Source organism: Myotis daubentonii, chromosome X (genome assembly GCF_963259705.1).
Source record: "Myotis daubentonii chromosome X, mMyoDau2.1, whole genome shotgun sequence".
NCBI lineage: Eukaryota > Metazoa > Chordata > Mammalia > Chiroptera > Vespertilionidae > Myotis > Myotis daubentonii.
In genome coordinates this window covers 5,595,458-5,619,465 of record NC_081861.1, presented here as the reverse complement: position 1 = coordinate 5,619,465, position 24,008 = coordinate 5,595,458, and the positions used below count along the sequence as shown (strand labels likewise).

General features: G+C 38.5%; 2 protein-coding genes across 7 annotated transcripts in view; one reads left to right on the top strand and one right to left on the bottom strand.

Moving 5' to 3' along the window:
- Positions 1 to 24,008, bottom strand: part of CLCN5 (chloride voltage-gated channel 5) — a 175,279-nt gene that overhangs the window by 10,673 nt on the left and 140,598 nt on the right. For 4 of the 6 annotated variants that reach the window (XM_059679911.1, XM_059679912.1, XM_059679913.1 and 1 more), the window contains 8 exons: positions 19,699 to 19,850; positions 16,894 to 16,993; positions 12,875 to 13,062; positions 8,174 to 8,296; positions 7,159 to 7,365; positions 3,467 to 3,547; positions 2,690 to 3,232; positions 280 to 466 (listed from right to left, as the gene is read on the bottom strand). In XM_059679911.1, the coding sequence (XP_059535894.1) occupies positions 280 to 466; positions 2,690 to 3,232; positions 3,467 to 3,547; positions 7,159 to 7,365; positions 8,174 to 8,296; positions 12,875 to 13,062; positions 16,894 to 16,993; positions 19,699 to 19,850 (1,581 nt within the window). Of the gene's footprint in view, positions 1 to 279; positions 467 to 2,689; positions 3,233 to 3,466; positions 3,548 to 7,158; positions 7,366 to 8,173; positions 8,297 to 12,874; positions 13,063 to 16,893; positions 16,994 to 19,698; positions 19,851 to 19,992; positions 20,485 to 21,995; positions 22,201 to 24,008 lie in introns of those variants that run through there. The other 2 variants (XM_059679915.1, XM_059679914.1) reach the window with 2 other exon arrangements.
- Positions 5,305 to 5,697, top strand: LOC132225014 (small ribosomal subunit protein uS8-like). Its single transcript, XM_059680218.1, has one exon. It carries the CDS (start codon positions 5,329 to 5,331, stop codon positions 5,680 to 5,682), a length of 354 nt encoding a protein of 117 aa, XP_059536201.1. The 5' UTR covers positions 5,305 to 5,328; the 3' UTR covers positions 5,683 to 5,697.

Here is a 24,008-nt window from a genome sequence, read left to right as displayed (position 1 = left end):
ATAGCTTTGGGAGGAGCATTCCTAGAAGGGGCAGCAAGTACAAAGATCAGGATGAAAGAATAGGCTTGACATATCTGAAAAAACTCAGAGCGGTATGGGAAAATAAATACCCATACTTTCTTAAAATGCTTTAAGAATGCTTTCTCAAAGCACTTAAAAAATGGCAAACCCAACAGAAAATAGTCACTTAAAAAAATCTGCAGTCAATTGTATTTAATATCACTCTTCTTAGTATGTCACCTGGGTAGCAACTTTGAAATCAATGCAAACACTACTCACCTAAGCAGGCTGCAGCCCCAACCATCGCATAAAGGCCAGGAGTGATACAATCAGCTCCTTGGCTACACCAGCTATTGAAGATGGCCCAGTCATGGTGGTAATAAGCCATTTGTTCCATTCCTACTCCTAAAAGTCGACCTGCTATAGCACCAACAGCCATGCTAGGGATAAAGAGACCAGAAGGGATCTGCAAAGAGAAAGTAATAGATGGTTAGTAAGAAATAATGTCATTGCCTGGTATATGTAAGGGCTAGAGGATTGACCCTCTGTGAAGCAAACAGGCCAATGACAATGTAACTATATACTATGCTAGTAAGTGGCTATAAAGGTATGTGTAACTACAGGGACTAGGGGTTCTCTGGAATGTGCAGGCAAGTATGACCGCAAAGAATCTTACCCTGATTTGGGGTCCATCAGGCTAGAGCCTGAACTCTCCAGACCAACAAAAAACTGGAGGCAGAAATTAAGCCTTTCCCAAAGAAAAAGGAAAATAGATGGAGTTTCTCATATATGAAGGCATTTTCCCCAATTTTTAATTCTTATCAACAACAATTATCTTTTATTGACTATCTACTATGTTCTATTCTGGATGCTCTAAAGATAAGATTTCAGGATGTAGGTACTCTTATTCTCAAATCACAAAGAACCTAAGATTCAGAGAAATTAAGTAATTTACCCAAGGCCAAGATTTAGTAAATACTGATGATGGAGTTTAAATGCAATGCTCATACCCACTCTTATGTACTGAATCTTAACCCACTGCTCACACAAAAAGAATGGCACATGAGGTTTCAGTTTATTTTGTGACAATACAAAGAAAGACTAAATGATTAATTATTTTAAATCAGGTAGTGATTATGGTTGCATGACTATCCAGAAAAGGAACCCTCATCTGTCTCTCCACTCTTTTTATTTTTAACTCCTAGGATACTACAGTGAATTCTCAATTTTCTGAGCTAAGAGAGGGACATGATGACAAAGATAATCAAAACAGCAGATTATTTTTAAATAGCTTGTGTTTGATTTTTTGGAATATATTTGAATCCAGGAAAATGACTTTAAATAAAAGAATGAAGCCAGAGGTGAAAATTACTTGAGAAGCACTGCAAAACTTTTCAGGTTGTTGAGGAGAATGGAAGATTTGATCTCAGAGATTTCAGTACTGTCTAAACTGCATTGCTGTCTCTAATTCCCTGGTTTGAATCTCCACTTCCCTAGAGAATGAAGGCAATAACTTGGTAGTGGGGTGCTAAAGAAAAGGCACAAATTAAAACCAGGAAGGAGGAGGAAAATATGTTAACAAATTTTCTTTTCTGGTTTCTTCTGAAACATGGAAATAATAATGGGTACTAAAAGTAAAACTTGCTGTCTTGATGTCTCATTTTGACAGTTTAAATATTAATTGAGGATCAACTGTGAATTCCTTGATAATTGGACATTGATATCAAATGTATAAAATGCATTTACATAGCCCAGCCAGTGTGGCTCAATAGTTGGATGTCAACCTATGAACCAGGAGGTCACAGTTTGAATCCTGGTCAGTTAGGGCACATGCCTGGGCTGTGGGCTCAACACTCAGTGTGGGGCGTGCAGGAGGCAGCCGATCAATGATTCTCTCTTACCACTGATGTTTCCATCTCCCTCTCCCTTCCTCTCTGAAATCAATAAAAATATATTTTAAAAAATACATTTAGCCAGAACCGGTTTGGCTCAGTGGATAGAGCGTCAGCCTGCGGACTCAAGGGTCCTGGGTTCGATTCCGGTCAAGGGCATGTACCTTGGTTGCGGGCACATCCCCAGTGGGGGGCGTGCAGAAGGCAGCTGATCGATGTTTCTCTCTCATCGATGTTTCTGGCTCTCTATCCCTCTCCCTTCCTCTCTGTAAAAAATCAATAAAATATATTTTAAAAAAATACATTTACATATATATTGGGCTAAACTATATGAAGTTGCTATTTTAGTGGTCAAAATGGTTGAATATTGGCAACTTTATTTGGTTCAACCTAATATTTTGCTTTATCAGTAAACTCTAAAGCCACCCTATAAGGACCAATACTATATTGGATAGATATTATTTTAATACACAATGCATAGAAATAAATACCTCACTATCCTTTTTGAGGGGCAAAATATTTTTTAACTAAAAGGAAGACAACATTTCTACTTAAAATCTCAACACTGAGGTTTGCATTTGGTCTAAAACTAGGCTTGGATCATTTTAGATAAAGGTACAATTGTCCAAGAAGTTATGAGGGCATATGTAGGTAAAAAGGGCTTTGGGGGTTGAGTAATAATGTTGGATGAAGTTGGAAGTGCCACATGAGCTATGAGGATTGTGTGATATCTTGGCTCTGCCCTCAAAACCCACAGCCACACATATACCCACTGAGTACCAAAAGAATCTCCTCACCTTCATGCCAAAGGTGAATATAGTAATGACAATTTTCATTATGAGTGTCAAGGCCAGCTGCCACATGGCACTGTAGACTCCCGCACCAGCAGGTCTGTCAGGCAGGTCACCACCCTTGCTTGAGTTGAAATAGTTTTCATAATCACAGAGCTTAGAGGAGTCCAGAAGGCCACAGTCATTAAAAAGTTCAGAAATGAGCTCACTTGTGCTCATTCGGGTGTACTCATTGGGGAAAGCCAGGATGGCAGTGATGGCTGTCACAACAAGTACCTCTATGACAGGATACTTGCCCAATTGGGTGGTCTTACGCTTCCGACACCAGGCAATGTTTGTGCGGATAAATAAAGCTCCCCACAGACCACCAAATATGCCCAGCAGAATGAATGGCACAAGCTCAAAGAGATGCCACGGGGTGTGAAACTCCACGTAAAATAGAACCAGACGGCTGTTCCCAAATGGATTGATGGAGCGTAGGGTAAATGCTGCCACCAAGGCAGCAAAGAACGAACGCCACAGTGTTTTGAGGGGGAAATAGTAGCTGACCTATAAGAGAGAAGGGGGAAAGGCAAACTCAGTCAATATGCAGAAACTGTTTCAGGTAAAAAGTTGGTGCTGTAGGAATTAAGAACTGAGAATGAAAACTGCCCAGAGATCTCTGGTCACATGATAAAGTACTCAGTTATGCAAAGCACTTTGGGACTACCATGTACATAGACACTAGCCATGATTCCCAACACAAAAGCATGCACATGTGCTGCAAATAGTTAAAAGTATTACCTCTTCAAGGCTGAATAATACTCCGCCAATAGGTGCCCCAAAGGCGACAGATACACCAGCTGCTGCTGCAGCCGACAAGACCTACAACCCAAAACTCAAAATTAACAATAGAATGATGCCACTTTCCTACCATCAATCACAGTTTTAAAAGGAGTGCTAGTGGATACTAAACATTTTTTAAAAAAATACTTTACATGCTCCATATGCAGTTTATAAAAAAATGAAGTTCAATTTATACTTTGAGAGCAAACATTGTATTTGGATTTTGAACACATATTTCACATGCTGGAATAAATAAATGGTCTTTCATTTGTAATCAATCTAGGTATGCTTTATTCCAAATTATGCCCCCATCTTCAATACACACAATTCCATAACTGAATTTGAGTCTGTATTCATCACCTAAATGAAGTACTTTCAATGATGTGTTTACATAGCACTTTCTTTGTAAAGAAACACTTTTTAAATTAAATTTTAAGGAAGGTTCTAATGACACAAAACTAAAGTTAGAATTAGTTCACAGCTATTCAGGAGCTGCAAATATTCATATAATAGATATTTAAGTTTTCCTATACTATGTGTCCTACTCCATGTCTAGTGACCTACAGAAAAAGAAATAGGAGGTAACTAGAAGCAAGTTTGGGAATATATTTTGAAGGGAAGAGAAGATCTATGTATGTTTAGGTATGGAAAGATAAAGGGCTAAGAGGGAAGGGGAAAGCATGACAAACACAAGAAGTAATGGAAAGATAAAGTCCTGTCATCAGATTCTGGTTGCTGTGGAGTGATAATATGATTTGGGGTAGTAAGGAAGTATTTGAAAGAAAAAGTAGACAAAAATTGAGAGGTTTTTTTGTGGATGTGTTACCATTTTTTTAATTGTTGACAGTATTACAGATGTCACCTATTTTCCCCCCTTGCCCCCCCTCCACCCAGCCCCCACCCCACCCCAGGCCTTCATCACATTATTATCATCTGTGTCCATGGGTTATGCATATATGTTCTTTGGATAATCTCTTTCCATCCCCCCTACTCCCACCTCCCCTGAGTTTCTTAAGAATAAAATGGTTCTTGGCAAAATAAGTAAACAGATTTCTCTGGGAGTGTAGGATGACCAAGGGAAACGAAAGGGAGGAAAGAGTGAACTCTTTGATGCTAGCTGGGGAGGACTTATAAATTTATGGCTATAATGGTTTTCATCTGAGAAGAATGACAGTCAACATGGAACTTGAGAAAGGGGATTTTAGTGACTGTTTAGGATGAATTACGTGGGAGAAAAATCGAGGTGGCTTGTTTGCTATAATTTTAAGTTGTAGAGTGGATTTTATGCCCTTACTTTTCAAATCTTTATTTTATTCAACCATCTGCCCACTTTGACCAGGCCCTGGGACACAAAAGGGTTGCTGCCAATCAACAGGAAAAAATAACTGGAAAGTCTAAATAAGCAATAGGAAGTCAACTAAAACTTCAAATATTCATGAGCCTAGTTAGAGAAATATATTACACCTGTTCAGAGAAACAGCCAAATCAAACTCCCCTCTCATTTTATAAGAAATTATTTGAACAAAAAAATTTAATTTTATGGAATGAAAGTAATTAGCAATCTACAGTTCCAAAGTCACCTCTACCTCAGCAAAACCAGCAACAATCAACATTTCACTCTTGTCAAAGCTGAAAAAACAGTTTTGCCATGTAACATTATTGCCATATAACAACTTCACCAACTTAATACTACCTTTATATTCCTCTACCATTCAGATATATATGTCTCTCTCTAGCCTTCCTCTCTTGCCAGGAACTTTCCCCCCTTGAACTATCAAAATGTATTCCAGCTTTTTCCGCCATCAGTCTGTGCCTCCATAATGGTGTGCATGAATGTCCTGGCTGATGCTCTGAAGAGTATCAACAATGCCGAAAAGAGAGGCAAACGCCAGATTCTCATCAGGCCGTGCTCCAAAGTCATCGTCCGGTTTCTGACTGTGATGATGAAGCATGGTTACATGGGTGAATTTGAAATTATTGATGACCACAGAGCTGGGAAAATTGTTGTGAACCTCACAGGCAGGTTGAACAAGTGTGGAGTAATCAGCCCCAGATTTGATGTGCAACTCAAAGATCTAGAAAAATGGCAGAACAACTTGCTTCCATCCCGTCAGTTTGGTTTCATTGTACTGACAACCACAGTGGGCATCATGAACCATGAAGAAGCAAGATGAAAACACACAGGAGGGAAAATCCTGGGGTTCTTTTTCTAGGGATGTAATACATACATGCAAATAAAATGCCTCAAAGGACAAAAAAATGTATTTCATATTTAAAATTTCAACACCTTTGAGTTTCCTTCTAGGTCTTAATTTTTTTCTTTTGCTTTCAAAATAAACCACTAGGTTCCAATTTTATGAGAAACCCTTTATAATAGAATGGCCTTGGTATTGACTCATTCCATATGTGATTTCTTTGTAATTCAAGGAAAATAGAGCAAGAACCATTATTTTCTTAAATCTCTAATTATAGCAGGACAAAAGTAAACAATGACCTGGAACATTTTTCTAAAATGCTCTTCCTTCTCAAAATCCTCAAAATGACAACTCCTACAGAGGCGCTTTGGTGGAACTAATTTAGCGTGGTTGAGACAGAAGGCAGAGGGAGATCCAAGACACAGAGCTGAATGCCATTTGGTGTTAGGTAGAAATAAAACATGAAGAGTCTGGCATCTGAAACAAATGCTGAGTGTGTATTCTTTCATAGGAATAGACTTCTTTTTTAAAATCTTCTATTGTTTAACTTAATTTATAATAGAGACTACACACAATTGTATAGAATTATATATAATAAAAAGTTTAAGTCCTTACTTCACCTTTACTGTCACCTCACTTCCCATTCACCAGAAGTAGACATTTTTTTTAACAGTTTGGGGTAAAACCACTTTCCAGGCATTTTCTTTCTAGGTGCACATGACACACCTATTAAAAACATTAATTAACCCAGCCAGTGTTGCTCAGTGGTTAAGCATCAACCTGTGAACCAGGAGGTCTCAGTTTGATTCCCAGTCAGGGCGCATGCCTGGGTTGTGGGCTTGATCCCCAGTGTGGGACATGCAGGAGGCAGCTGATCAATGATTCTCTCTCATCATTGATGTTTTTATCCCTCTCTCCCTCTCACTTCTTCTCTAAAATCAATAAAAATATTTTTTAAATAAATAATAATAAAAAATAAAAATACTAATTAAATTATACTAGATACATTATTCTGAAATTGTTTTTTAAAAAACCTAACAGTGTTCTCTGGCCATACTTTCATGTCAGTATATAAAGGGCTATCTCAGTCTTTTTAAAAGTTGCATAGTTTTCTATAGTATGGATGTAAGATTGTTCAGTCAGGCCCTTGTTGTGCACATTGTGATAATTTCAGTTTTTCGCTATATTGATAAATAATGCTCTGACTATCCCCATACATCTTTGAGCACACACATGCTAGCATATCTGTAGGATAAATTCCTAGAAGTGGAACTTCTAGGTCAAAGGGCATTTGAATTAACATTGGTAGAATCCCCAAATTTTCATCCCTAAGAATTACCATTTATGTTTTCACCCAAAAACAAATAAACAAACGAGAGAGAGAGAGAGAGAGAGAGAGAGAGAGAGAGAGAGAGAGAGAGAGAGAGAGAGACTGTTAAGGCCGTTTGTTATTACCTCTCTGCGTTTGGCTTCATTCTTCCTGTATTTGTTGAAGCAGTGGCACAGGATGTTCCCACAACAGCAAGCCACGTGCACTAGAGGGCCCTCTTTGCCCAGGCTCAAGCCAGAAGACACTGCCAGCACCAATGTGATGGTTTTGATAATCAGGGTCCACTTACCCAAGTAGCCCCTAATAATAAAACCACTCAAGATAGTTTTTATCTGCAGGTCAAACACAAAAACACTGGATATAGACTAAGCAAGTAAACCAAATTAAGAGGCAATAATCTGGACCTCATTATAGAAACTATACCTTTTGAACATACAAATGCTAGACCTACAGTGATCCTAGTTTGAAAGGGAGGCCAGGAACCCAAGAAAGTGAGAACTGTTCTTTAAGTTTTCATGTTTCTTGTTTCTTTTTTGGCCATGTGATAGCTGGGCAAGGGAGTATTGTAAGTATGAGAGTGTGTATATGAAGGGGAGGTGGAAAGGGAAGGTATTTTCCTTACAGACTAATATAGCCTTGATTTCCTGTGACTTCGTCAGGAAACAGAGAGGGGCAAGGTCATCTGGGCAACCTTAAATCTCAGTGGTTTCAATCAATGTCAAGCAATCTAAATAAAAAATAATTAGAAACAGGGTTTTAATCACCCTTTTTTCTAGCCCAAATCAGATTGTAGAAAATACAGCCAAATAGTTTTATTTATTCTGCTATAACAAAGTTGACAATACCACTACATTTTCAGGCCAGAATCTTGAGATCTACCCTGGGAAGCTTCTTGAGTAGGGAGTGGTAGAGGTCTTCAGTGGCCTAGTTCTCCAGTAACCCACAGGAGGCTAGGAATCAACTCCTTTTAATATCTAGGTGGCTCAGGCGGGGAGGAAACTTAGGGAACACCTAGAGAGGCCCTAGATTGCCTCAAGATCTAACCTTGTTTAATATTCATATTGTGGTATACATATTAAAGGATTTTAACCAAAAAGGATTCATTATTGTTACCATTTATAAGCCATTTTAGAGACTTACCTCAGGGATTCCGGAGCCACAGGCATAAGGTGCAAACACCTTGACAAGAGACACGGCAAGGAAGGCAAACAGTAGAGCCCAGAGGACGTACATGAAATAATTGACTATGTAGGCAAAGGCTCCCTAAAGCAGGGAAAAAAGAAAAGAAGTTTTGTTAGCTCAGACAGCCTCAGTAAGGCATGCAGCTCTTCTGAGTAATAGATTTTCAGGAGAGGAAGTCAGAGAGAAAAAACCTAATATTAAATTGCTTAAAATGTTTCTTTCCCGATTATCAGCAAAGCTTCTACTAAAAACACTGTCAGTACATTTGCTTCTGAAAATGAAGGGCTTGCTACACCCAACGGAAACTGACAATGGCTTCTAAGGATAAACAAGAACCAGGGAAAACAAATTCCTGAAGCAAATTCACTTTCTATATGAGTGGTTTGACAGGTTTTGTAGCCAACGGTACAGTTGACCCTTAAACAGATACTGACCCCTAAGCAGTTGAAAATCCCCATATAACTTTTTTTTAAATTTTTCAATTATAGTTTACATCAGTATTACTTTGTATTAGTTTCAGGTGTATAGCAGAGCAGATAGACAACCATATACTTTACAAAGTGTTCCCCCAATATTTCAATTACCCACCTGGCCCTATACATAGTTATTAGAATATTATTGACTATATTCTCTATCTGTAATTTCCATCCCTGCAACTATTCTGAAATTATCCATTTGTACTTCTTTTTTTAAAATATATTTTATTGATTTTTTACAGAGAGGAAGGGAGAAGGATAGAGAGTTAGAAACATCGATGAGAGAGAAACATCAATCAGCTGCCTCCTGCACACCTACCACTGGGGATGTGCCCGCAACCAAGGTACATGCCCTTGGCCGGAATCGAACCTGGGACCTTTCAGTCCACAGACCGACACTCTATCCACTGAGCCAAACCGGTTAGGGCTCCATTTGTACTTCTTAATCCCTTCGTCTTTTTCACCCAGTGCCCCAACCCCTCTGGCAACTACCACTCTGTTCTCTGTATCTATGAGTCTGTTTCTATTTTGTTCATTTATTTTGTTCTTTAGATTCCCCATATAACTTTTGACTCCCCCCAAACTTAACTACAGTTGGCCCTTCACATCCATGGATTAAACCAACTGAATATAAAAAACTATCTTTGATATGCAGTTGGGAAACCACGGATGGTAATATGAAAATACTGTGTTCCATCTGTGGTTGGTTGAATCCCTGGAGGTCTGAATCCATGAAGGAGAACACAAAGGGCTGATTATATTTAGTAGTATTGAAAAAATTCTGCATATAAGTGGACCTGCACAGTGCACAGTTCAAAACTGTATTGTTCAAGAGTCAACTGTAGCCTGGCCAGCCTGGCTCAGTGGTTGAGCGTCGACCTATGAACCAGGAACTCAGGGTTCAATTCCTGGTCAGGGCATGTGCCCAGGTTGCGGGTTCAATCCCAGGAGGGGGCATGCAGAAGGCAGCCAAATAATGATTCTCTCTCATCATTGAGGTTTCTCTCTCCCTCTCCTTTCCTCTCTAAAATCAATAAAAATATGTTTTTTAAGTCAACTTTATTAAGATTAACAGGCCTTCTATTCAAATGGCAGGACCTTGGCTACACATTTGAAGTTTGGGTTGGCTCTAAAGTTTCATTAAATTCACCTTTGGCAACCTACCTTGGTGTCAAATTCTCATAGAAGGTATAGTGTCTAAAATTCATGGGTGTTTTTCTTAAAATACACAATTATGTTCTGTAGAGAATGATCACATCTTTGAGAGAATTTTGCTACTACAGATTCAGCAACAAGTTTATGTAGTGGGAAGTTTCAGACTCTGACCATAAAACAAAACCAGTAAAATGACAGATATCCCAAAAAATAAAATGGCAATAGCTATTTTTTAAATGGAGAAAATAGAATCAAGGTAATATACTTTTGAAACTACCCTATGATAACAAAGTCTGTGAGAAAATAAATCTACTTTTAACCACCAATAAGAAATCATTAAAGGGCTTGCAAATAGTTATGTCCTATAAAAAAACTTATTTTGAACATAAGGAGATTATGCATGCTGATATACACATTAGAAGTTGAAATTCAATCAAATTACACAAAACTCGATGAACTTTTGACTTTTTAAGAGTCTCATGCTCTACCGACTGAGCTAGCCGGGCGCCCAACTTTTGACTTTTTAAAACATTAGACTATTTAAAAAATTGCTGACCTAGACAAGGAGAACCAAAATGGACAGGTTTTTTCTGAATTATAATTTTGACACAGGTTTTCCATTATCTTACTCCCTCAGAGAAACATATATTTGTTCTCTCTTTGCCTTTGGAATGTAGCTAGGGAAGAGGACTCCAGAAATTGGAAACAAAGAGGAAAGGGGGGAGAAAGGGAACATAGCTGAAATTGGCTAGAGGCAGAGACCCGGAGGCCAAGTTCTTGGCAGGAGAACTCTTAAAACCCAGAAGACTTTTTCCCCAAGCAAGGATTTTGTTCATAAAAAGGAGAGCCAGATAAATTTTTCACTTGAAAAATCTCAAGCTCCAGTTTGAAAGTTATGGTTGGAATACTTAAAAATATTCCCAGCTATAAAGGGTTAGCAGGGATGGGCCCTGTGGTGATGCAACAATAGTTCCATATCTCAACTGTGGTGGTGGTTACATAAATCTATACATGTAATAAAATTGCAGGAGACTACACACACACACACACACACACACACACACACACACACACACCGATGCATGTAAAACAGAAGAAATAAGGTCGGTGGATTGTACCATTGTCAATTTTCTTGTTTTGTTATTATACTATACTTGATAAGATGTTAGCATTGGGAAAAGAGAGGCTGAGTGAAAGATAGAGGAGACCTCCCTATATACTGTTTAGCAACTTCCTATGAATCTATACTTCAAACATAAGCTTTCTAAAGCAAGGGAATCATACACACATAAGATACACACACACACACACGCGCGCGCGCGCACACGCACACACACTCACCCTAAATTCCAGTGCTTCTCAAATTTTTCTACCCAAGTACTGCTAATCTAGGAAAGTAAATAGAGATATCAGGGCAGGGGATGGGGGCACCCAGAGCAGAGCTAAAATAGAAATTATGTTTTATCTTAACAAACATGGGAATTTTGCATTTCTTTTTAATGATTGTTTACATTTAATTTTTGAGAAAAAAAATCTGCCAAATATGTAGGAAAGACTGATATTTGGGAAGGCACATAGCATTTATCCTGTGGTTTCACCTATTCTCTGGCATGCTGACCCCATTTGAGAAGCTTAGATTTAAACCCTCTCATACACACAGTATATATTTACCACTGTTATTGAACTCTGTTCCCCAAACCAAAATGTGCACAGCCATATATACACATAAACACTGTTATTTCTGACTTTATTATTCTCCTACCCTTTTTTCCCTTGACTGACTCTGTGTGTGTGTGTGTGTGTGTGTGTGTGTGCGCGCGCACGCGCGCGCACCCCATTTCAAATGTGGACCAAAGTAGGTGAGGAGAAAGTATATGTAATACTTTCAACAATAAAGATTTAAAATAAAAAATAAATAAAACGTTACATGAATCTTAAAAAATACAAACAGCCCGGCCAGTGTGGCTCAGTGGTGGAGCATCAACCTATGAACCAGGAGGTCATGGCTCCATTCTTGGTCAGGGCACATGCCTGGGTTGTGGGTTCGATCCCCAGTAGGGGGCGTGCAGGAAGCAGCTGATGGATGATTCTCTCTCATCATTGATGTTTCTATCTCTCTCTCTCCCTTTCCCTTCCTCTCTGAAGTCAACAAAAATATATTAAAAATAAATAAATAAAATAAAAGTACAAACATATGTCCTAGTGTTATCCCCCTCACTTCACCAACAGAGTGGATGAGTAGTGAGCTGAGATAGTACCTGTTTTAATTAGTAGAAGTCAGAGTGAAATTGGGAATTGACAGTTGCTTTGTTCAGTTTTATTTTCTGTTTTTGTTTTTAGTAGGAAAGATCTAACTTACAACCAACTGGTAACAGAAAGGCAAAAAACTGCAAAACAAAGTTAATACTTCTTTGAAAAATATAGGCTAGCAGAGAAGGACAAATGAAAATACTGACAATCTCAAAATGGGACTGGGGTAAGTTTATTCCTGGGTTTCTGTTGTTTTGATATAGATTTTTTCATATTCAGAACATAAGTTTTTACTTATACTAAGGGTGTCATTAGAGCATTTTGAGCAAAGTATACATATCATAGTTTTTTTAATGTTGTAATTTAATGCTCAGGGGGAAATTACTTTTGGAATCTACACAATAAACATTTATAACCCAGTTCATCCTTTGTTAGAAATTGTAGTTTTCCTGTTGGTTGTCTCTAACTTTTCTACTGAAATTATTAGAGAAAGATAGATTCAGTCACACTGTGTACTAAAACCAAGAAGAAACAATAAGCTTGTTTAAAACAAGCAAAAATGTTAAGTAATTGTGTAAGCATCAAACACTTCCACATGCCAGAAGAGATGGAAATAGGACTGAACTTAAAACCACAGAAAAAGGAAGCTGGCACTGGTTCCCATTTTCATGAAAAGGAAAACAAGGGGAGAGTCCACAGTTGCCATGAGTACAGTATAAGAAAAGAAGGAAATGTAAGAATAAAAGTCAGTGGTTCCAAAATCTTCACTACACGTTACCTCTTCTGTGCTGATGAGAAGCTGAGACCAGCTATTCCACTTTGGGCATTTGTCTTTGTTTTCAAAAGTGACCTGATCAGAGTCCCAGCAACAGTGTTCATGGTTAAACCACAATCCTTTTGTGCATATACCTTCTTTTAAGTCTGTCATCCAATGAGCAGAGATGTCTATCAAGCCAGCTAGGGAACCTGATTTGAAAGGAGAGAAGGAAGGGCCAAAAATTTTAGAGCAAATGACAGAAAAGGGATAAAAATAATGGACAAACATATACTTTTCCCCATTCCATCTGCAACTTCTTTCTGCTTGTCTGTCTGCTTGATTTTCACCTACTGTCTCTAATAGATTTCACTTATTATTAAATGCCTGTTCAAGAGGGAAAAACAAAACAAAACACTGTCTACATTAAACACTGTGTCAATAGAATTTCTATATAGGGGAAACTTAAGGGAGAGCAAAGAGGTTGGGTGGGAACAAGGAGCAAATAGATTTGACCTTCCACTGATTTACATGGAAAGATTCTGCTTTGGCCCTAGCCGGTTTGGTTCAGTGGATAGAGCATTGGCCTGCAGACTGAAGGGTCCCAGGTTCGATTCTGGTAAAGGGCACATGCCTGGGTTGCAGGCTTGATCTCCAGTTGGGGGCATGCAGGAGGCAGCCTGTCAATGATTCTCTCTCATCATTCTCTCTCATTCTCCCCTCTTCTCTGAAATCAATAAAAATATTTTTTAAAAGAATTATAGTTTTTAAAAAAGAAAGATTCTGCTTTGACTTAGAGTTAATGAATACTGATCCATAAAGACAGTCAAGTTTATTAAAGATTATTTTATTCTCACATATACATTAAGATTGAGAAAACTTGAATTGACCATATTAAAGAATATGATATGATATCTTATTTAAGATGGCGTGGGGAAGGGAACCGATGAAGGCTATGGGTGAAGGACTCAGTCTTGATAGTGATTTTGTCCCGTGGACAAGGGAATTTGAGCAATGGGCAGGAAGGCATTCTAGGCTAAGGGAACTAAATTTATAAAAGCACCCACATAGAAGGTTACATGAAGCTGTAGACGTATTGAAGCCTCCTGAGCCTAGGACAGTGATGGCGAACCTTTTGAGCTCGGCGTGTCAGCATTTTGAAAAACCCTAACTTAACTCTGGTGCCGTGTTACATATAGAAATTTTTTGATATCTGCAACCATAGTAAAACAAAGACTTATATTTTTGATATTTACTTTCTATATTTAAATGCCATTTAACAAAGAAAAATCAACCAAAAAAATGAGTTCGCATGTCACCTCTGACACGCGTGTCATAGGTTCACCATCACTGGCCTAGGACATAAACACTTTGAAGTTCTCTTAGTGAGAGGAGCAAACAATATTATATACATAACATTCATCAAAGAAAAATGTGAGAAAGTAATAGTGAATGGGAACTTAGGCACTATGGCTAATAGACTGATAGGGTTAAGATAGTTATAGTACTTTCAATTTTGGCCTTTTATCATTTCTGTCACCCAAATGAAGAAATTATGGCATACAAAAATTAAATGGTCTAGAATATAACTTTAGGGAAATAGTAAAGACATCATAAAATTCACAGCCCCTGAATCCCCAGACTGTTCCTGCATTCAGACACACTGCTTCTATTTTAGCTCCCTAATGCTTAAAAACAAAATACCCTGTGTGTATGAGGGAAAGAAAAATATTCACCTAGTGACAAGAAATACATAAAAAAGTTGAGGATATTACGTTTACATTCCAACAGGCTGGAGGCCATGCCATGTGTATGTTTTGGTAGGTGCTAAAAGTGTTAACACAGGTTATTTACATACTTGAATAACCTAGTCAAATCTAACACAGGTTGATACCTATTCTTGGCCACTCCATCTCCCACCTTCTCTTCCTTCTAACTCTTATTGCACTTATTGCCTGGATTCCGAAAATTAACATGATGTTATAGAGTTTGGCTTGTTCTCTAGTAATTTCATGCATGCATGTCTTATCCTAACTAACATGGGTACCCTCAATGCTGTCTTCCCTTCTACTTCTACCTCTCCTTTTCCCAACCAGCTCCTTCTTCCCTGGTTACAAATTTCATAAAATGCTTTCCCTTGTCCTTCTTACCACTTCAAGCTTTTGTCCCTTCTCTACTTCCAATGAACACCAAATATCTCCAAAACTTTCATACTGCTTGCCTCCCCCTGAACTCTCGCCCCTAATATTTGCCTGAGATGGTTTTTCGAGGTCATTGGTATTCTCTTAACTGCTAAACTATATAACCTTTTCTCAGTCCTCTTCCTTCTCTTCGGCATCTCTGCAACACTTGGGGCTACAGATCACTTAATCTATTATTAGCTAGCTCTAAACCGGCCAGACCATGTTCTCTCTCCTGTGCAAGGCAGAAGGGGCACCATTAACACCCTAGACCACAGGGTGGAAAATTATGGTCTGAGAGTCAAATCTGCCTCTGTGTTTGTAAATAAAGTTTTTCTTGGTCACAGCCCCACTCATTTGTTTACCTAATGTCTATGGCTGTTGTCATGCTACAGAAACCATTTGGCCCATAAATCCTAAAATATTTACTATCTGATCCTTTAGAGAAAATGTTTGCTGACCACTGCCCTAGATCATCTTTGAAAATCCAGCTATTGCTGAGACATTCCTCATTGCAGCAATCATTATATACTCCATGGCTTATGAATTATCTCTAGGTAACAGCAGCAGAGGCACCATTAATAACTGGGCTCTGTGCTGAGTGCTATGTGCGTTCTATCTCATTTAATCTCCACACAAATGAGTAATAATAGATACTCATTATCCCCACTTTATAGATCAGTAAACTGAAGTTTTCAAGGGTTCAGAAACTTGCCAAAAGTCCCAAAACTAGCAAGTGGTGAGACGTGGATTCAAATCTAGGCCGCCACAAACTAGAGCCTGTGCTGTTAATTGCTATCTCATCTCATCCAACTCCAGGTTTCCCACTTAACATTCATTTTAACTCAATATTCCAGATCTTCCTGCACCCATCTTTTAATGCCATAAGGCAACATCTCTTAGCATCTCTGCCAGGTATTCTTGGCTTTCTGCTTCCTCCAGAGGAGGGGAAACCTGCTTGGGAACTTGCTTTAAAGCTGTATTTGCATAGCAAGTGTAATACTCCAAGTTAGATCATATATTACTTGCAGTGGCTTGGGAGGTTGATGGAGATGATAGGGAAAGGTGGTAGCAGCCCACTTCTCAGCCACCATGAAAGAATGAGATGGTAAACTCCTTCAGGATATGAGCCATGTATTACATGCTTTTCTTTATCCCCAATTGAGAGAGTAGATGTTTAAGAAATAGCTACAAAAATGTCTCAGGAAGTCCTCTTCTACATTTTCTCTCCTAAACCCCATGTACTATGTATTTTTTTAAAAAAACTGTTTTCAATAGAAGGGCTCTTCCTCAAGACAAGCACTGAAATGCCATGCTAACAGCACCTTAAAATGAATACATCATTTTATGGTGTACAAATGCATTTAAATGTAATTCCTCATTTAACATCATTTATTTACAGGAGATGCAGGTACAGTGGGGTCTTGACTTACGAGTGTCCCGACTAATGAGTTTTTCGAGATACAAGCCGTCTCTCCGCCGATTTTTTGCTTTGAGTTGCAAGCTAAAATTCGGGTTATGAGCCAGCTTCAAATACCCCACCGCTAGTTGGTGCAGCGAACGTCACAGTGGACGCCACAACATCAGCCCAGCATCATGTGTTTCACTCGTTCACTGTTGATTTGACATACGAGTAATTTGAGTTACGAGCTCCGTCACAGAACAAATTAAACTCGTAAATCAAGGCCCCACTGTATTAGTATCTCTTTACCACAGGGACAAGCGCTTCCAAAAGTTCCATCAGCAATTTATTTCATGTAGGAGAATTGTAAAGCACAGCACTCAACTCAAGCCATGACTTAGGGTAGGGGCATACCAAAATTTTGTGAGATTTATTTAGAAAACTAACAGAGTTTACCATACCTGATAAAAGCCCAATAAGTAGCATCAACAACCAGCCAGAAAAAGCATCACTCACACTGTGAATTAAGGCCCAAGTTGATTCTTTGCTTTTATTGGTAATCTAAGGAGAAATGAGAAAACATTGGTACATTCTACACACACGGTTGCTTTTTCACCTCCAAATGTGCAACAGAGTAAAGAAATGCAAAGACAAATATACTTATTGGGAATAGAAACCAATTTGGAGTTACTTCTCAAATAACCTTTGGCTGACGCAACGTAACCAAGAACTTAGAGGTTTATTGAACCTTGACTACTGATCCCCACCAACGTCATCTACAATATCAAAATGCCTGCGAGTATCTTAATCAGGCCTTCCCCATCCAGTTGCTGATTTCTTAAAGCATCAATCTATTTTGCTTACTAAAGTGGTCTCTTTCCACCCTAGACATCAGATATTTCAAGGATGGTCTCCTGACTCACAACAAATAGTTTGATTGTTTTTCAAAGAATAAATAAACATAAGCTTATTTGAGTGCTGAAAGTACAATCTGAGGTGTACTATCCAGAGTTGTGCTTCAGGTCAGGCAAATTTTAAGACTTGATCCCCCAAGCACCTAACAGTAGGTTGATCATAGATACTACATGATATTAGAAATGCATCTCTTTATTTTCAAAAACTTGCTGGGAATATCTGAGGCTATCAAGAGGTACGGAAAGTTTTACCTTTAAGGTCCTAGCCTTGTCAATTTAACCCTTCAGTGCCCACATTCAAAACCAAGCATTGTGACAGCTTTGTCATTGGTAGTTCCCTCTTCTCTGTACTTCTATTTTTTTATCTTGGAAATTATGACTTAGCCACTCATCTTTATCTACAGCAACATCACAAATAATTATAATAAATTATCATTTTTAAAACTTAAAGTAGTTAAAATTTTCATTTTGATCTATAACTTCAAGTTTCCAGTTCAGTGGTGAAAGTAGGTGAGGTGACATTTTTTCCCTGTGACAGTGTTTCCATTTGAACATTTCATAAACAAATTTTAATTTATTTTGAATTATTGGCATAATTTGTCTTAGATGCAACCATTTTAATATAATGGGAAATGTGCTCTTGTCATATCACAGATTACTTTTGCAATGTGAATAATGTTGAATATGCAACTGTTGACAAATTGAACTCTGAATTACAGACAGCCAAAATTCAAAAGCCATACAATTCCAAATTTTAAAGCCTACCTGATGAATTGATAAAATAAATAGAATACATATGTGCTCCCAAATATCAGAAAGCTTTTTTAAAAATTTATCTTCATTGTTGAAAGTATTACAGATGTCTCCTTTTTTCCCCCATTGACCCTTTCTAGCTTGCACCTGCCCTCCACCCCAGGTCTCTACCATACTATAGTCTGTGTCCATGGGTTATGCATATATACATATATATTCTTTGGTTTATAGAAATCACTCTTTTAAGTTAGGATAAGAAAACTCCTATGGGAGTTTTCAGTGGAATAATCAGTGAGATTATCACAAATCCAAGGATTACAAAGGAATTTCTCAAAACCTGTACTTGGGACAACCTGACTCCTGGGTTCCAGTGGTCATGAGAACACCAGTCAGGAGCTGGGAAAGGTTTAAGAATGAAAAGTGGCCCGGCCGGCGTGGCTCAGTGCTTGAGCGTCGACTTATGAACCAGGACGTCATAGTTCAATTCCCAGTCAGGGCACATGCCCAGGTTGCGGGCTCAATCCCCAGTAGGGAGTATGCAGGAGACAGCCAATCCATGATTCCATTTCATCATTGATGTTTCTCTCTCTCTTCTTCTCTCTTCCTCTCTGAAATCAATTTTTAAAAAAATAATGAAAAGTGATCTGCTTCAGAGATTTACTGAGAAAAAAAATAATGAACTCTGGGCAGAATGGGGTAATCTTAAAAATCAAAAATTAAATTCAGAGTCAAAGCAGAAATAGTAAGAAGGAAAAATTAATAATACCCACCGTTGGTTGAAGAAATGTCTCCCCAGAGGATCACTTACTGAATCAGGATCACTGGGGCTGGGGCTCTACCTTATTAATAAGCTCTCCATGTGCTCCTGACACAAACTAGAAATTATGATTCCCTCACTTAAATGATACACAGCAACAAGTTCAAGGCAAATGACCTTGCTAAACTGCTCTGAAAAGTTTTCATCATACTTTGAAAAGTGGAGAAATTCTCTTGTCATATTCACAAGAAGCTGTCATAGCCATAAGTACCATCCATCTATTACCTACCAAGTTAAATCAATGCCCTTAATTTGAATTTGATTGGTCTTGTGGTTTTGTTTGAGCCTAATACATAAATTTACTTTGGTTTTATGGTTGTACAAGAGCTACGAGCACAAAAAGTCTATCTTGTATGCTTCAGTAACACTAAAGCTCTGAGGTTTTTTTCTTTTATTCCTTTAAAAGGAACCCATTTACTTTTCTTAGTTCTAAAAATCCTGCTTTAAGGGAAAACCATAAAAGGGAGATGAAATGAGAAAGGAGGATCTTTGAAATTTATTTTGGTCACTCCCACCAAGTTTGGTTTCACTTGTCTGCATAGGTATTTATACCCATTTCAGGCTGCAAAGATCCTTCTCAACCACTTACTCTAGAAAGAAAAATCATCATTAAATATAAATTCTTTTCAAAATCATATAAAGACACATTACAAATAAAACTCTACATTGCCAATAGAAACCAGATTCAGCCACATCCAGGGCTGAAGGAATGACATATAAAGTATATCTTCAACTTCTTACCCTGGTGTTTCCTAACACTCATATGCCATTTTTCACCTTACCTCTCGATGCCTATCCCGGTCTCGAGACTTCTCTCTCACCCAATCAATTGTATTGAAATCATCATAGGTTCCCACACCAGGGATTGGCTCCTCCAAGAAATCCATCATCCTAGTTGAAGAACCTATTCCTCCACCATTGTATGACTTGTCCTCTGTATTGAACAGGAAACAAGACGTTAGTACTTCAGACATTCATCATTTTTAATATCTCTTTTCTGGGCACCAATAGGTGAGCCCTTAAACTATCAGAAGACTACTGTTAGGGTGTGCTGACAAAGCAATAAAATCAATCACCTGGTGAGAACATTCATCACATTCAGAGGTTTCAATGGTCTAGGCACAAAATGAGTGTCTTCAGGCAGTGTAAATGGAAGGGGACAGATGAGAGTGGAAGTATAAAGGGAGAACTGACAGGAGTTGAAGTGCAGTGGGAAAGGATTTATAAACAAAAGACGGGAGCTTGGAGCAGCTGAAGTATTTCAGTTTCTGTTATGGAAGGGAGACAAAGGGGTCAAAGACCTTTGTAGACCTATCACAGCAGAAAGCATTTTACATTTATGAGGCAATAATTCAATCGTGGGAGGTGGCTTTTGCCTGAAAGGGGACTCCAAAGAAAGCTTGTCAGCCTCTTCAAGCGTTAAGCTGGCTGGAATGTACATATTTTCTTTCAATAGGTAGCAGACTTTGATCCCTGATGTAACAGGCTTGTAGAAACTTTTACTAAGTATATCAGAACAATCTAAGATTTATAAGTAGAGATTTAAAGAGCAGTGTAGGGCTCCACAATGATGTCCCTCCTTGATCCTTCAATCGGAAGAAACAAATCCATTTTTCCAACAATCACAGTCCTTTATCTGCTCTGCCTTTAGCATTTCTATTACAATTATTATGTAAATACTTTATCTTCTTTTCTGGACTAGAAGTTTTTCAAAGGCAGCCCTAGATCTGACTCGTCATTGCCTTCTCCAGCTTATAGCATCTGCCCAAGGCTCTATAAATATCAGCTAAACCAAACTTTGTTTGATAAACAGTGGTGATAAGAGAGAAGTAGTCAAACTCAGAAGTTGTACTCATACAAGGGTTACTTAGTACGGCTTAACAAACTTACTCAAAATTATTTCTACAATTCCCTTTTGAAACAATATTTAGCTATTAAACACAAAATGTAAAACAGTACTCAGGTATTTATGTAAATGAACTCTGAGGAAAAATGCAGAGTAATGGCATAATTGAACTCAGACAGCCAGAGCTCACATTTGCAGCATCAACGCTGGCAGATCCAAAGCTTTATCTCTAGACTATTTGGTGATGAATTCCTCTGCAGAGAAAGTCAAAGTGGGCCTGAACTAACCCCCACTCCTCCTATCTGCATCCCCATTTTGACTCTAAACTTCTAACAGACAACTTCAGCACTCTGATGGGGTCAATTAGAATTAACACTCAAGCTATATCTGGTTTACAAATTTGAGTCTTCCAAATAACTAATTCAGCATATCTTTCACAAGCAACACACATATTTGAAAGAAAAAACTCTGCAGAATCTAAATCATATTGAAGGTAAGGCTGGGGGTGGTGCTGGACTGGAGGAGGTGAACAAGTTAATCATAAAACCCCTAATCAAAGTCCTTTCTCTATCTTCCAGCCTACCTGGCTGTAAAATGGTTGGCTGCTGAATCACCAGTCCAGCATTTCCTATCATGTTAGTGGCAGACTGATAAAGATCAGTGTTGGTGTGCTGTTTGAGAGCTTAGAGGGAAATAGCCAGCTAGGAAATGAGGGCAGAAAGAGAATAAAGTATGTGGCGGGGGGGGGGGGGGGGGGGGAGACAAGCTGTTTCAATTCTCAAGACAAACGCTTACATGAACACAGGACATCAAAAAATCAGAAATTTACTTTTTAAAGCAGGTTAATGCTTCAATAGAATTTGCTCTGGTTTAAGAGTGTCCCTTTCAGGAGAAATTAAGTAAGGATTTTGTGAAACTGATTTTTAAAAGCAACAGCTATCTAATGTTACACTATTATCAAATAAAGCCCCCCAGCTCAAAGGATATTAAGACAAAATGAAAATCTGCAACAGCTTCCTAAGAGAAATGAAAGAATCCTCTTACATCACTAGGTAACATGAGCACTGCATCATCCTTCTTTGTAGATAGTCTCCTGTTATAAATGCAAATTGTCAGGCAGCTCTAAAAGAGCAGGCAGTCATTAGAATCTGACAACAGACTGCTTGTGATTCTCCAGATTCCCTTCTCCCTGGGGTCACGCTTCTGTCCCTGGCCAGGCTCAAGTCAGCTTACCTTCAATTACGGCTTTCTTTTTTTCTGCCTCAAGGAAGAAATAACCTTGGCAGCCCGCATTTGGTCATTTAGGTTGAGAAGCTTTTACAGAAGGAGCCCCGTTATAAACTGCTTTAGAGGGGCACTTGCTGCTTTCTCTGCCTTTCACAGGAACAAACACCACCTAAAGAACCACCAGTATTCCCCAGCAGTCAGAGTGTGATGTCACTGTTGGAATCACGTGACCAGACCCTTGGACCAGCCTTGGAGAAAGGAAGATTTTTAACCAAGCACAGAAGCCTTAAAGATGTAGGCTCATAAAACAAATGCCATCAGAGTGGGGGCAGTCAGGGCAGTTCAGAAAACTAGGGTCCATTTCCATCTGATTTATTTCACTTAGTGTAATACCCTCAAGGAAAGACAAAAATCACATGATATTACTTATGTGTAGAATATAAAATAAAACAAAAGAAACAAATAAGTGAACAAACAAAACAAAAACAAACTCATAGATACAGAGAACAGACTGCTGGTTACCAGAGGGGAGGGAGTGGGGAAGGCAAAAATGGGTCAAGAGGGTCAAATATATAGTGATGGATGAAAACTAGGTTTTTAGTGGTGAGCACGCAGTAGGGTATACAGCTATCGAATTATAATGTTGTACACCTGAAACTTTTATAATGTTATAAACCATGTTACCTCAATAAAAAAAATTTAAATGAAAACTGGGGTCCAGACAAGTTTTAGTCTTCAGACCACATTTAGCAGAAAATCCAAGAAGGCAAAGTAGAAATCTCCAAAAGCATTTAAAGTTACAGGGATCCTAAGTAAAAAAGGGAGAGAGGCAAATACAGAAAAGGCTTTTTAAAAATGCACTGCATAGCAATAACCCAGATAAAATCTCACAAATATTAACACTGACTGAAAGATCCCAGACCCAAGAGAGTACATAGCATGATTCTTTTCATACAAGCAAAACCAGGCAAACCTAAATTATATAAGTGATTACATTACAAAGAGAAGCAAGAACATGATGAAAGTAAAAACAGTGACTACCCAAAGAAAGAGAGGGGGTTGTCATCTGGATGGAGCACATGGTAAGGGTGGAGCTTCTGAAATGCTTGTAAATTTTTCTTTTTTTTTTGAAGTTGACAACATTTATTGAGTGACTTCTATCATGTATTATGTTAGCAGTTACATATAGCAGTTACTTAACATATTCTCTTCATCCATTTAATCAACAAACATTATGTAACTTATAGCCAGTTTGTGGCCAAACTGAAATTTTTTCATGTTGGCTATTATCATTTCTAAAAATTTATCTTTATTGTTGAAAGTATTGCAGATGTCCCCCTTTCCCCCCATTGACCTCCCTTCTCCCCACTCACATCCCCTCCCCAGGCCTTCATCCCACTATTTTCTTTGTCCATGGGTTATATATATATGCATATTAGTTCTTTGGTTGATCTCTTCTCTCCCCACTTCCCTCTGAGGATCCACAGTCTGTTGCATGCTTCCATGTCTCTGGATCTGTTTTGTTTGTCAGTTTATTTTGTTCAATAGATTTCACATATGAGCGAGATCCTGTGATACTTATCTTTCTCTGACTGGCTTATTTCACTCAGCATAATACTCTCCAGGTCCCTCAATGCTGTCTTAAAGGGTAAGAGATCCCTCTTTTTTATAGCTGCATAGTATTCCATTGATCTGAGCAGTGATTACCTGAGTGCTGATATTACAATTATTCTTTAAACTGTACACATACGTTTTATGCCTTTCTATGTAAATGTTCTAATTAGAGAAAAATTAAAAAATAAAAAACGAACTGCACATGAACTGACTATGCAAGGTCAGTTATTTAAAAGTACCTTATAACTTTGAGCCCTAGCTGGTTTGGCTCAGTGGATAGAGCGTGACCAGAGCCTGTGGACTGAAGGGTCCCAGGTTCGATTCCGGTCAAGGGCACATGACCTGGTTACAGGCTTGATCCCTAGTACGGGGTGTGCAGGAGGCAGCCGATCAATGATTCTCTGT

Bases quoted from the DNA above. Each gene is read 5' to 3' on its own strand.
- LOC132225014 (XM_059680218.1), top strand. From the start codon at position 5,329: ATGGTGTGCATGAATGTCCTGGCTGATGCTCTGAAGAGTATCAACAAT.